Source organism: Archocentrus centrarchus, chromosome 8 (genome assembly GCF_007364275.1).
Source record: "Archocentrus centrarchus isolate MPI-CPG fArcCen1 chromosome 8, fArcCen1, whole genome shotgun sequence".
Lineage (NCBI taxonomy): Eukaryota > Metazoa > Chordata > Actinopteri > Cichliformes > Cichlidae > Archocentrus > Archocentrus centrarchus.
In genome coordinates, this window is record NC_044353.1 from 13,043,527 (window position 1) to 13,058,892 (window position 15,366).

At 40.4% G+C, this 15,366-nt stretch overlaps 1 protein-coding gene across 1 annotated transcript in view; it reads right to left on the bottom strand.

Annotated features, from left to right (window-relative positions):
- Positions 1-15,366, bottom strand: part of grin2aa (glutamate receptor, ionotropic, N-methyl D-aspartate 2A, a) — a 163,646-nt gene that overhangs the window by 17,889 nt on the left and 130,391 nt on the right. Inside the window, exons 7-10 of the mRNA XM_030735713.1 lie at positions 10,971-11,142; positions 6,892-7,045; positions 5,723-5,848; positions 5,218-5,447 (exon numbers count right to left, since the gene is read on the bottom strand). Coding sequence (XP_030591573.1) covers positions 5,218-5,447; positions 5,723-5,848; positions 6,892-7,045; positions 10,971-11,142 — 682 coding nt within the window. The remainder of the gene's footprint in view (positions 1-5,217; positions 5,448-5,722; positions 5,849-6,891; positions 7,046-10,970; positions 11,143-15,366) is intronic.

A 15,366-nucleotide genomic window follows, 5' to 3' on the forward strand; every position in this document is an offset into this window, starting at 1 on the left:
ATTGTCATTTTATTAAAATTACAAGACACAAGAGAGTTATGAGTGTTTCTACCTAGAACTCCCCTAGGCGGTCATTCTGACCACAACACATTATTTACATAAATTTATAATAAATAAATATATATGTATAAATATAATTTGCAATCAACAAAAGATCCAATAATACATGGATCTGTAATGTTACCAATCAACTAAAGCTGGTCCTGACCATGGTCATAGCAGTCAAAGTGTTGGTCATTACCAAAAAGGGTTTCCTGTGAAACCACTGTGGCCTCTTTTCCACCGACGGGGTTCTGGTGCTGGTGCCAGTATTTGAACCGTTCAGTGGTTTTCCCACCGCAAACGCACTAGGTGCTCGGCCGAAAAAAGGGTTCAACTCGGGCCCCGCAAACTAGCTGGTCTCAAACCAAGTACGTGTGACAAAAGCAGCAGAAGGGCGTGACTCTGCCATCTCGATGTAAAGTTTTCTGCCACTATTTCACTGCATGGTGTGTATTACATGAGAAAAGTGATGCGATTTTCATGGCTGTGTATTAGGTTGGGCCTTAAGGCTGAACTTGCGGCTTTGTATCAGTTCATATTACAGATGAATGGATGTGAATTGCGTACTTGTCGTCTTGCTCGTAATCACTGTCTGTGTAAGTTCTGTGCTGCACACAGATTCTGCAGTAGTTTTGTTTGGACCGTAAAATGCGTTCATAGCACAAGAAAGGGGAGCGTGTTCTCCCACGTTTGTGCCCTTCGGCTTCCGTGTCCAGACGAGGACCCGCCCACACTCATACGTAAAGGATCAGTTCACAAAACGCAGTGGAAAAGCAGGCTCATTCTTAAGCGTTTTGCCGGTTCATTGAAACCAACACCAGTACTGGCACGAGCACCGGCACCTCGGCGGTGGAAAAGTAGTATGTGAGACCTTGTCACTTCAGATGACCTCAATTGCTACTTTTCCACCCCAGAAGGGACCAGTCCCATCCAACTACCGGTCAATAACCTGCTGCAGCACAAAATCGAAGCTCCTGTCGGGCATCATAGCCGCTAAGATGGACAGGCACATGGCTTAATACATGAATGAGGCTCAGAAATTAATGGGCCAAAACACCAGATGGGCAAAACACCAGCTACTGGTAGATAGGGCAGTCACTGGAGATTTAAGACCCAACTGACCAACCTGTACATTGCCTGAATTGACTAGAAGAAAGCCAATGACTCTAAGGAGATACTCTGTCCCCACTGCTGTTTTGCATAGGCCTGAACCACTTCAGCCAGATCATTAACAAGACAGGCTACGGATACCAACTACAGAATGGAGTAAACATCAGCCACCTCCTCTACATGAACTGCCTGTCTCCTGAAATCTCCTGCTGGGATAATAAGCTGGGCAAAGGAAGAGATAGAAGCCACTGACATCAAGACAGGAAAGCTCCTAACCATGCATGGAAGGTTTCACCCCAAATCCAGCACCCTGAGACTGTACACTAAGCAGAAGGAAGGAGGCCAAGGACCAATGAGTGTCAGAACCAAGATCCATGACTACATCAGAAAGATAGCCCAACTGATCATGTGCATAGTGAATACCTCAGGCAGTAGAAACTGAGAAGAGAGAAGAGGAGCAAGAGGAATGGGAACCATCATGGAAGGACAGTCCAGTGGCCAATATAGAAAAATCCTGCCAATGGCTGTACAAAGCTGGAGTCTACCACACCAGGCAAGACCCAAGGTACAGGTTGTGCAGAGATGCCGCTGAGACAATCCAGCACATAAAAGCAGGGTGTAAGAATGCAGGGCATACATGGAACACCATAACCAAGTGGCTGGCATCGTATGCAGGTACATCTGTGGTGAGTACGGTCTGGAAGTCCCACGATCAAAATGGGCTAAATGGGTTGAGAATGACCAAGCTAAGATCCTGTGGGACTTAGTAGTAGTGGTGCACAAGCAGAGGAAGGAGGCCATAGTGATAGATGTAGCAATATGATGCAATAGCAACATCAGGAAGAAATAACATGACCTCATGTGATGTCATTGCTGTTGTCATGTTTTTATACCCTACTTCTTTATTCTCGTTTGTCCTACAGCTCTCCTTTGTTCTGCTCTGCTGCTGCTGTCCCCCCCATCTCCTGATCATGCAAGTACTGTTGATTGTGTGTGTGCGTGTGCATGTGCGTGTGTGTGTGTGTGTGTGTGTGTGTGTGTGTGTGTAAATTATGCTACGGTATAGTCACACTAGGCATGACCAAAATTACTGTCAGTATGTGCAATGAACTTGCAGTCTTGCTGCTACTGAAATGGTTGCTTAAAGACAGGGAACAGTCAACTGGTTGACTCATTGCACTCATTGATGTAGATTGCCTCAGACTGACTGCAACGTGTTGGCTATCTGTCTGCATTTATAGACAGCAATTATTTGCAAACCATCACCAATCTGTCTGAGAGTGATTGTATTCAGACAGAACATTTGGAGCCAGGTTGGCTCCCACCAGGCAACCTATGCAATTGCCTTGCGAACAAAAGCGGTCACCCAGAGGTTAAGGGTGCTACACTTTCAACTTCTGGGTGACCAGTTGGGCGCCGCAACTACTTGCAATCCATCACCAAAAAAAATTCAATGCAGTCACCAGGTAACTACCATTTTTTCCTAGTCACAAGAAGGTTGACTTCCTATTTTCATTTTAGTGTGACTGAGCCATTTGGGGTCTCCAGACTCTACATTTTAATGCTCCATCACTTCCCACTGTTTGTCTACATATCCACAAATCTAAAACATGTATTGCTCTTGAAAATAGGAATATAAAGCCCAGAATGTGAATGCTGTTTAATATTAAGCGCCAGAACCTGACTATTGTTTTCAACAACTAGTACAATTGCAATAACAGCACCCATTTGTTGACATTTAAATTCTTAAAGACTGTAGACTTAAAAAAAACAAAAAAACTGAAATGCCACAAGAAGGCAGAGAAAGGTAAGCCAGGAATACAAGGATAAATCCCTGTGCACCATCAAACACCAAAGACCTGTTAACTGAGTGCACTTCACTTGTGCATGAAGCAGGCTGCCTAGGGGACAGGTTCAACAGCTCAGTAAACACCCATTGCTCTCTCTCTTCATAAATTATTAAAACAAATAAAAACACCTCTTTCTGTCACCATTGACTGAAATTGATGCACAAATACTGCAAATTTAATAAAGCTATATAAAATAAAACTATGAATATAAATTATTATATTTTATAGAAAAAAGGGTTATCAATTTTTAAGACTTTTATTTGTTTTAATTTGTTTTATTGTCTCTCTCCACAGGTGGCTCATGTTGGCAGGTCACTGATCCAATCAACCCAAATTTTACAGCGGCAATAAATTTTTTAAAACTCTCTATTCCAAGATTTTGCACAAACAACCACCAAATGTAAGCTCCAATCAACAAAGTCTGTATCTTAATACCAATCAATATTAGTATGTGATCTATCAATAATGCTAAAACCGATGGTGGACTTCTGAATTACCATCTACATAGCAGATTTTTTTCAATAAATAAGTAAATAAATAACAGTGTTTGCTGTTGGTTGTTCCCCAAATTTCTCCTATTTCCACACAAAAGTCATCCTAAGACACCACGTGAAGATACTGAACCGACAAATTGGCTTTTATAGGACCTTCATCTCCTATTTTATAGTAGGGTGACTAGTGGGTATTTCTGTCAGTTTCTACACTTTTCATTAGAAAGTGTAAAATCCACTGCACAAGATTTTTGAGCACCATGAGAGCAGTACAGATGCGCCTGTACAGATATCACACAGTAGTAACAGTAGTAACAGCTCAGAATGAGTAGTAGTAAACTATTTGCAAACAGCTCTTTTTTTAAAGATCCATCGTCACCACTGGCTTGAGTATATTAGCACCTAAATGCACTGATATAATTAGACAGAGAGGGAGAAGGGATGCTGCTCACAGCTGTCTGATTCATACTGTGGTCCATTACCAATATTAAATAGGATGGTATGCCATCACAAGCTACAACAAGCTAGGCAGAAAGCTAAAAGTATGCCTATGTTTCTCAAATGTGTGTGTGTGTGTGTGTGTGTGTGTGTGTGTGTGTGTGTGTGTGTGTGTGTGTGTGTGTGTGTGTGTGTGTGTGTGTGTTGTTGTGAAACACTTTCATCTTGCAACTTTTGGAAGGAAAAAAAAAACCCCAAAATGTTGATGAATTCCACTTCTAGAAAAATGTGTTTTTCTCATTAAATCAAATGACTATAACTACATATTAAAGGAAATGATTGTACCAAAGTATAAAAAAATAACATGAAAAAAAAAATCACAAGAGTGGGGTCACATACCCCCTCAGTTTGAATTGCATCTGTCTGTGCCTCCTACTTGTCTAAATACATTTTAGGGGAACTACACAAAATATCTGGCTCATTTTTTTGTCATTTGCATTTGGTTCGATGGTCAGCCTCTCTCAGCATATCTGTCTAAATGGCTATTTACCATTCTTGTCTGTTTCCTTTCTTTCCAGACCTTCCCTGTCTTTCCACATCTTCTATTTCCTTCCTCCTAATGCCTTTCTTCCTTTGCCTCAGCCTTCAACCTGGCCCATATCTGTCTGCCTGTTGTCTTGTACCATCTTGTGTGTCTTGGCCTTTTTCTAGTCCTCAGTCTCCCTTCTGCCAATTGATGTATCCCTTACACCATCCCTCCCTCCCTCTCTCCGTCTGTTTGTTGTCAAAACCCTCTACGTCATCTTTCTCTTGAAAGCTAATACAGCTGTATTTCTGTCCTTGGAAACAGTGCGCTCTTGTGTTTTGCTCCCCCCCACACTCCTTCTGTTTCACTACAGTTGGCTTGACCTTTTCTTTTCATATCCCAGTCTTTCTATTTGTTGCTGCATTTTTCTGTATACATGTCATTTTAACTGTGTCCATAGAACAGTGCCTGTTATTTATTTTTTATTTTTTATTTTTTAAGTCATTCTGGAGCAACAGAACATCATTTTTAGTTGCATTTAAAACTGTAAAAGTTTTACATTTGAATTCAAATGACTTGAGCTATATAAGAGGAATGGTAGCTCCACATGCAACATAGCAGACATGCAACAAAAGCAGGTGTTACGCTTCATTTACACCTTCATCCTATGACTTTCTAATCTTTTGATATTTTATAAAACTGAAGGACTACAAAAAAAAAACATGTAATAAAACCACTGCTTTCATTAGTTTTTAATTACCTTGTTGTCTGAAAGCCCGGTGACTTGGTCAACAAATTCCTCCTGAATCATGAAAGCAGCCAAGTTGGCAGTGTAGGAGGCCAAGAAGATGACAGCAAAGAAGGCCCAAACTGACACTATAAACTTGCTGGTGGTTCCTTTTGGGTTTTGCACTGGCACAGAGTTGTTGAAGACCAGACCCCAGAGCAGCCACACCGCCTTGCCCATGGTGAAGGAAGGACCGTGGGGATCTGAGAATGAGGAAAGAGAGAGTGTGTGTATGTGTGTGTGAGAGATGGATGACAAGAACAAGTGATAGGAAATTTAAACCTTACAACTACAGTGGATTTATGCTTCTGTCTACATTGTAACCTTTCTGAAACCCTATGCCGTTACCTGACGTGCACGTCCCTAGAAATGTAACTACACACTGCAGTGCCGCAGCCACACAGGGATGAATGCTGGACACTTGCATGCGCTACATTCAATACAGAAGTCTAAATTAAGCTTTAATGTCTGTGCTCACCTTTTCCCTGTGCCAGGTTTCTGTTAAAGCCAAGAGGACTGATGTACTCAAACATGAAGACAGCCATTGCAGTCACCAGCAGGAGCATCACAAACATCATCACCCAGACTGATGCACTGAATGGCTCTGCGAGAGAAAGAGAGAAAGTCAAGAGAACAGAGATTGTGGTCATACTTACTTAATACTGCACTTTTATATTTCATGTGTATATTTCTTATCATTTGCACAATCTTTGTCTTTCCACTAACTCAAGGAATAAATTAGTTGTATATACTATATGTACACAGACACACACACACACACTGTGGAACTCCATGTCCAAGCCGACGGCTGTAAGTTTAGAGGCCCTGCAGATCCCACCCCACCCACCACTTGCATATATACTGGCATTCCTCCTATTTGGCTGCATAAGGAGCGGTACAATATAGAAAGCTCTGGTGTCAGCACTCCTGTCCTCCCTCGGAGCCCTTAACACTACTGCGGAGATTAAACTCTGCTCTAATGTATGGGAGAGCACTGCTGGCATAGGGCCGCACACCAGGATGTGTGCATGTGTGTGTGTATGTGTGTGTGTGTGCATGTGTGGACTGGCAAGCAGCTATTATAGGGTTTTCCTGCTAAGCCCTTATAATTTCCATTTTCACACCACTAACTGTATTTTTGCATGCATGTCGAGATGTGTACCTGCATGTGTGTTTGTGGGCAAGCGCATTCGGGCATGTGCTTGAGTTTTCTCTTTTTCATGGAGAATCCTGCTGCCAATTTGCCCTTAAGCCTGCGCGTGCCTTTGTGTCTGCGGCATCACATATTGTGTAGATGTCAGTGCGAAAGCACTCTGCTTTCAAATGAACGTGACTGAGGAGCCATAACTGGGATATCCATGGTCTCTCAGGTTAAAATCTTGCAGTTAAGTACCTCTCAGGTAAGTGAGAGTCACTGTGGCAGGAAGCGGGCTTTGAGCTAAATCCCTCAGATGAAAGAGCAAGTATTGACAGCTACGTAACAGAAGTGAATAATGTTGTCAGTGCTGTATCTGAGAGCATGCACACACACACCCAAAACAAATGCCATCCTATACTCACATGAACTGGAGAAGCAAACAAGACAGGTTTTCTTTTTGTGCTATCCTGAGTCTAACAACAAAGAAACACTTATATGGTGACAATTACCAAGGAAGGCTGACGGGGACACGGTTCCATTGCTACGGGACACCATGACACTGATCCCAGTTTCCACGAACGGGACGGAGAAATCGATGACCTCAGAACGCTCCTCATTGATCGTCAGAGATCCGACGGCCATGACGGCTTTCTTATAGACCACCTTTTCAGGGTAGGGGAAGGAAGAGGGAGGAAATCAGGGATACAGGAGGGGACAAAGGATATGGGAGGAAGGATTTGGAAGTGTGATTGAGGAAAAAGGAAGAGAAAATAATAAGGATGCAGAACAGAAAGCAAGAGGCAACCAGTATGATCAACATGAACATAAAGTACAAGCAAAACAAGGATAGTGACAGAAAAATATTGTTTCCATCCATCCATCTATTTTCTTGACCACCTTCCATCCTTGTTTCCCGGGGAGGGCTGTCACAGGGTCAAAAGATGGGGTTCACCCTGGACAGGTTATTACAGAGTAAAGCATTTTCTTCCCTAGGTTAACTGCGTGTTGTCTCTACAAACCAAGATAAATGCATATTCTTGCCAAATCTGTGCACAAGAATAGAAATATTACTGATTATGCATAAATAGTCTTTCAGTCTTTAATCTCATACCAAATTTTAATCAATATAATCAATGTGCAAGCGGTAGTCGGTGGAAAATAAGATGAATGCCAAGTAACCTTCAACTCGGTGAATGAAGTCTGCCATTAAAGAATACAGACAGCTATAAAGTTTACAGTGTTAAAATGAACCCTGGGACTTAGTCTTTAAGTTGGAGCTGGTACAGTATTTAAAGTTGGTGCCAAAACCTTGGTCTTTTTTTCACCTTGTGAACATTTGCACAGTTGGTATTTAAGCTTCTTTTGAAACACGAGAAAAATAAATATTCTGTTCTTTAGCAAACATCTCTAATTTTCTCTCAACAAGGATTACATGATTTATTTCAAGACTGATGCAATGCGGGAAATAATTCTTTGATCCCCTGCTGAATTTGTAAGTTTGCTTACTGCCAAAGAAACGAACAGTCTCTCATTTTCATTGTAGTTTCATTTTAATGGAGAGAGACAGAATATAAAACAAAAATCCAGAAAAAAAAACACACATTACATAAAAGTTATAAATTGATTTGCATGTTATTAAGTGAATTAAGTTTTTGATCCCCAAGCAAAACTTGACTTGTTGGAGAAACCCTTGTTGGTAAGCATAGTGGTAAGAAATTTCTTGTAGTTTCTCACCAGGTTTGCATACATTTTTGGCCCACTCCTCTTTACAGAAACTCTCTAAATCCTTTGGGTTTCTTGGCTGCTGCTTGGCAACTTGAAGTTTCAGCCCCTCCACAGATTTTCTATAGGACTGAGGTCTGGAGACTGGCTAGGCCACTCCATGACCTTAATGTGCTTCTCCTTTGTTGCCTTCAGGGTTATTATAGTTAACGAAAACGAACGAAATAACGAAAACTGAAATTGAAAAAACATTGTCGTTAACTGAAATAAATAAAAACTATAATTAAAAGGAAAAAACGATAACTAATTAAAACTGAATTGTGAGTTTACAAAACTAACTAAAACTAACTGAAATTATCGATAAACTGACTTTCATTTACTTGTTTTTTTGGGGTTTTTTTTAAGCCTTGTGGATTGATATGAAATCATTGTTTCCGCTCTCCGAGTTTAAGCTGGGAGCGCCACAGGACAACTGTGTGAGTGCGCATGTGCGTGCGCTCACCGCGCTGGTCCGCAAAGTAATGGCTGCGGTCTGCCGAGTCCCGTATGGAGGTTCTTTGAGTACAAACACCTGCACACGACCACAAGGTAATTAACACACACAATCCAGCTACACAAGCATAAATGCGGACATGAGGTCGGCAACTTCTGTAGGTTGTGTACAGAGGCCGCAAAGACCCTGCAGGTTTAATTAGCGAGCATCTAACCAAGCTAGCTCCAAAACAGAAGCAGCTTCAGGTGGTGAGAACATCAGGATGCAGCTGGATTTGAGCTTTGACTCCTTCAAAGAGTTTGTTTTTGTTTAACACCACATGTAGGCATTATTAATCTGCTGCACTGATGCTGAAGTTTATTGTGGAGTTTATTGTAGAATTTATTGAGTTTGGGAGTTCATGTTTTTCTTTGTTTCTCCCTGATTATGCTCATGTGTGTCCTTAATATTACACAAATTTAGCATGTCTTGTGAACAGTTGGTTGTTGACTATATTTCTTTAAACTGTATCTTTTGTCAAGTTTTCATTACACAATAGTCACTTTTGCGCCTTGAATCTTGCACCTGATTAGGTATGAAAATACTAAAACTAATACTGAAACTAACTAAAACTAAGCATGAAACCAAAAATAAAAACTAATAAAAACGAGCAAAACCACTCTGAAAACTAATTAAAACTAACTGAATTAGAGAAAAAAAAGTAAAAACTAACTAAAACTAAACTATAATGTAAAATCCAAAACTATTATAACCCTGGTTGCCTTGGTGGTATGTATTTGGTCATTGTCATGCTGGAAGACTCATCCATGACCCATCTTCAGTATTCTGCCTGAGGGAAGGAGGTTCTCGTCCAAGATTTTACAGTGAACAGCCCTGTCCATTGGCCTCTCAATGCGGTGAAGTCATCCTGTATCCTTAGCAGAAAAACAGCCCCAAAGCATAATGTTTCCACCTCCATGCTGGCCTGTGGGGATGGTGCTCTTTAGGTCATACTCAGCAATTCTCTTCTTCTAAATACTGTACAGTGGGTCGAGTTGCTGCGAAAGAGCTTGATTTTCGTTTCATCTGACCACAGCACGTTCTCCCAAGCCTTCTCTGAATCATTTAGATGTTCACTGGCAAACTTCAGACAGGCCTGTACATGTGCATTATTGAGCAGGGGGGCCTTGCAGGCTGCAAGATTCCAATCCATTACAGTGTAGTGTGTTACCAATGGTGTTCTAGGTGAATGTGGTCCCAACTGATGATGGTCCCATCATTAACAGGCTCCTCCTGTATAGTTTTGGGATGATCCAGCAGCTTTCTCATGATGATCCTCACTATTGCATGAAGTTCTTCTCACCAAGCTTCTTGCTGATGGCCTTGTAGTCCATTCTGGCCTTGCGCAGGTCTACAATGCTGCCCCTGATGTCCTTTGACAGTTTTTGATCTTCTCCATGGTGGTGGAGAGGTTGGAATGGAAGAAATTGATTCTGTGGTCAGGTGTGCTTTATACACATAACAAGTTGCAACAAGGAGTTTCTGTAATTGATTGACTGATTGTAATCTGTGTGCCATATGGGCACACACACAATCTGTGGGAGCCAGAATTCTGGCTGGGTTTAGGGGAACAAACATATTTCACTCAATGACATGCAAATCAATTTATAACTTTTATGTAATGCCTTTTCCTGGATTTTTGGTTGATATTCTGTCTCTTTCCACTAAAATGAAACTGACATAAAAATTAGAAACTGTTCATTTCTTTTGAAGTGAGCAAACTTACAGAGTCAGCAGGCGATCAAATAATTATTTCCTCCACTGTATTTCCTCAAATGTTTAACAGTAAAAATTAGTGAATGGGTATCCTGGTAGTCTTAAAATGTTAACATATTTCCTCTCAAAACAATAACCATCATCTGAAAGAGTTATATGCTATGGTCAAAGAATGTCTCCGTCAAAATGACCCCTTTATTATGTTTCATACCCTCAAAATTGGACCGATGGCAAATATGACCTCAGGAAATAGTTCCACATAGGTGAATTTGGCTGCTCAATATTGGTATTTTTAAAAAGCACTAATTTAAACAAAAAGAGGAATTAATCACATGAAGTTATTAGGGCACAAGTAATGGACAGCATCAGGGAAATTTGGGAAAATAGAATAAAACAGGTGGAACCCCAATTAGCAGAATGAGGATGAACATTAATCTAACTTTGAAACACGGCTTCATCTGAAAATGTAATGATTTGCATTACCAGGACTTGTTTTCTGCCCCTTCAAAACACAACTCCGCAGTGTGTAACAGTGTTAGGTTCCCACAAGATGAGTAATACAGTACTTGAATCACACACACGCACACACACACATACACACACACAAGCTCCTTTTACCTCTCCCACCATCCCATTCCAGACATTGTTGATCTTCTTGCCATGCTTGCCATTGGTAACCAGGTACAGGTCATAGGTGAACTTCACATATTTGGCTATCTTTTTCAGAATGTCAATGCAGAAACCTTTGCAGCACTTCTTGATATACGTCCCACCAGCCTCGGTCGTATTGCTACAGAAGAACAAAACACAAAGATCATCAGCTGATGATTTTCATAGAAACAGGACTTTCTGTGATGTTAGTCTTTTGTTTAGTGACAGTCACAGAAAAACTCAAACAGCATGAACAGTATGATTGAACACTGCAGGAAACATTGACAGAACAAATACCAGCTGTTTGCATAGCATGAAAATCCATTTTTATATTTACATTTACAAACCGTGTATGAGGTAAGAACCCTCTTTCATTCCGGTCAAAAACAAAAAGAACACGGTTTGCCTCTTTTTCCATCCTACTTGTTAAATTAGTGACTGCACCAGTGAACAAATATCACCCTGGGACTTTTTCACCTTTAAGTTCAGGTCAATCTATTCAGGAATGACTGAAGATTTGAAAAATATGCTCCTTTTTGCCTCTGCCTCTCTAGAGAAGGAAATTTTGATGGCACTGCATCTGCAAGCCTTGTACCATCTGTGTATATGAATTTGAGAGCAGAAGAGTTCACACACAAGACCATATGCACACACACAAGCGCACATCAACTTTCAGCCACCTGGGAGTCTCATTTAACTTTTAGATGTGTGCTAATTAGAAGACGATCACCTCGTCCTTTAGTTTAACAGCAACCTGGGCACAAACTTGACGGAAAGTAAGGAATAAAAAAACTCGGCATATCCGGCTGTGACTCTGGAGTACCCTTCAGAGATGAAACTTTGTCACTTTTAAGTAATTCTGCAGTGCTGGGAAAAAAAAAGAAAACATTTGCTATTTTTTTTGCAAACTCCCTCACTAGTCGGTATCGATCTGTCAAACAAATGTCTCCCCAAGTGGAAATCTTTCCTGTCTTTGAACTGGAAAGGCATTTACTTTTACGGTCTAACAGTTTTACACAAGAAAGAAAGGATTTATTTAAAAAAAAAAAAAAGCCATGTGCTGTCAGCAGTTGTGAATGTCATTTGATGAAACTTGCAACCTTTAAACATCACACTACAACACTAAACAATCTTTAATTCATTATGGGAGAAACAAAATGGGTTTGTCTCATTTTCAGTGTAAAATAAAGGTTTTTTTTTTTTTTGTAATTGTATTTGCAATGTTGTCCAATGCCTCCCTGATCCACAGTGTTCAATGCATTATACAGAAGCTCAAAAGTTATGACACCAGCGTTAATGGATTCAGTGAGAAAAACCAGTGGATGGATGGAGAAAAAGAGATAGTGGCTTGAGGTTCTGTGGGCACTGTGTGTGAGCTTAGAAGCACTAATTAACTTACACTGGTTCAAATTACAAGTTCTCTCCACAGAAGAGGTCACACCAGGCAGAGGCTATAATGATCTGTTTGATATGTAAATTTCTTGTCCTTATCACAAGCACAGCTGCTTTAAGCATAATATATATATATATATATATATATATATATATATATATATATATATTTTTTTTTTTTTTTTTTTTGAGGTGAAAATGAAGTTGCAGTCATGTCAATGTAACGCAGCTACAAGGAATGGATGATATTAGCAGAAACAAGGACAAAATAAGCCAAGTTTCCGGTGTGTACCGCTGGCGGGGGCAGTGACAGAGTAAGCATATAGGCCAGAACTTTAATAGCTGCATTCATGAACACAGCGTTCCCATTTAGGCAGGCCATTGTACAGTTCAGGCAGTAAGAGCATGTGATGTTATGGAGGCTGTTTGTGAACTTGGCAGGCCAACTTGATATAGAAACACTACAGGGCCTGAGGGGTCTCCAGAGAGGAAAGTGTGGGTCTGTGTATGACTGTGAGAGCGTTAGTGTAAGTATGGCTTGTTCTTAGGCCCGGCCTGGATGAGTGAATTTCTGGTTCTGCATGCATGGATACCCCTTCAACCCCGATCCAACCCCTTCACCACTCCTGGTCTGCCTCTCTCTCTGCCTCCATCTATCCCACTTTCTCCAAATGGACACTTCGGATGCTTGAGTGGGAATTGCGCTGTGGGAGGCAGAAAAGCAGCATTGGCCTGTGAGTGAGTGGACATGTGGCAGCAGAGAGTATATGAGCTCGTGAATGTGTGTTTGTGTTCCTCCTTGGAGATGCTTCATTCTCCACCCTACTTCACAGTGATTCTGGACGTAAATCTCTGTCAGCCACTTCCCTAAGAATATTACTGCTTAATCATCTCTGTTTGTGTGATGCAAAGTAGCTGTAGACAGATACATTATATAGTGAAAGAGTGACACAAAGCGTGCAACAGACATGTCAATCTTAAGTCTTTTTCACGCATACAGCCCTGAACTTTTCTAGGCATTGCCCCGTGGAGCTGTGACATGTGATAACAAATGTCCAGATTAGTCAGACAGGACATGAAAAGGTCTTTACACTGCCAGCTGCCTAGCACAAAGTCCACGTAAAGCCATACTGAGTCCATGTAAGAAAAGAGAAGGTATCAGACTACATGGACTACAGTCTCAATCTTCCAACATTTTCTGGAATTTGTGTGCAAAAAAAAAAAAAAAAAATACCCATAAAAATGTGTGTTATCCAGAAGTGATTTATTATTATGCTGTTTCAGTACCACTAAAGCCACTCGGTGACATACACTCACACTGTGTGTGTGTGCTTCAAGAATATAATATAACAAGGGGCTAGAGGTATTTTGGCCTTAGAGAAAAAAAAAAAATGGTATGTAAGGAAGTAAATTGCTGAGTTCAGCAGCCACCTCCATTTTAAGGAGGAAAGAAGCTGCTGCAAAGATTGCACACTGCGCCTCTTTCTATATTCGGGAGAGAAAGGAGAGAGTGAGACAGAAAGCACTGACAGGAGCACTGAAACGGCGCCGCAGAAAATGAAACACGGATCATGTAAATTTATTACATTCTGATTATCCAATACACTCACATGAAAGTTTATTTAGTTCTCCTTTTTGCAAAACAAAATTACCTCTAAATCAGTTACACTAAGACTAAAGTATATTTCAGTCCATTCCAGTGCGTTGTGCTTTTTCACAAGACAAAGTAGGGTGGAGGAGAGTGGGAGTGAACAACGCAGAGGAAGATGGCTTAGGTGCAGCTTATGATAATAAACATGTTTGCAATTAATGGCTCGGGTCATTAGAAAAATACTAGCTGTAGCACATACACTTACATGACTGTAAGCTTAGGTTACAGCTGATTTTAGTGGATGTATTTTTTGATATGCTTTTTATATGCTTAATGTTTAAATATAAAGATAATCATCAACATAGGAGATAACACTGTATCTCATCTTTTTAAAAAAGCAACCTTTTTATTTTGTTTGCTTGTATGTTATATACTGTACGTATGTTATATACCTATGTTATATAGGTATAACATACCTCAAAAACCAAGTATACAGACTGGCAACTTGATGGTGAGTCCCACATATTTTGTATTTTGTAATCTGGATAATACAGTCAGGGCCATAAGTTTTTCGACAATTTTGCTTCTGTACACCAACACAGTGGATTTTATGTCAAATGATCAAGATCAAGACTTTCAGCTTTAATTCGAGGGGTTTACCAAAACAAGTACACTAACTGTTTTGGACATTTTTATACATAGGCCCCTATTTCCAGAGGCTCAAAAATAATTGGACAGTTGACTGACAAGCAGTTTCATTGTCAAGTGAGGCCTGTTCCCTCATGTTTTTCATGACAGCTAAGGTAGATACAAGATCCTGAGTTGATTCCAAGTGTTGAACTTTGGTTTGGTAGCTGATCATTGGAACTTTCAATATGAGGTCCAAAGAGCAGCGCATTCCTACTTAAAGAGAAGCAACACCAATGCCCTGGACAACCAATGAAGACAGTCAAAGTGGATGCAGATTTTTTTTTCCTTGGTTAAAAAAAGGAAAAAAAAAAAACAACTTCACAAAAAAACTGAATGCAGAAAGATCCACAGACAAGTAGCAACTTAAGGTGGCTGCAGTAAAGGCCTGGCAAAGCATTACTAGGGAGGAAACACAGCATTTGGTGCTGTCCATAAGTGCAAAAAGTTTTTAACCAAGTATATATGAAAAATCCTTATATTTAAAGTTATGATAGTTAGTCCAGTTGCTATTAAGTACACAGTCTGTGTACTGTGTATAAAAATGGTTGTAATTCCTTTAATTAAGCCCTTTGAATTAAAGCTGAGAGTCAGTACTTCAATCACATCTTAATTTTTTTATTTGAAACCCACTGTGGTGTATACAAAAACCGAATCATTTTCTAGATACTTGTGGGTCCGACTGCGTCCCAG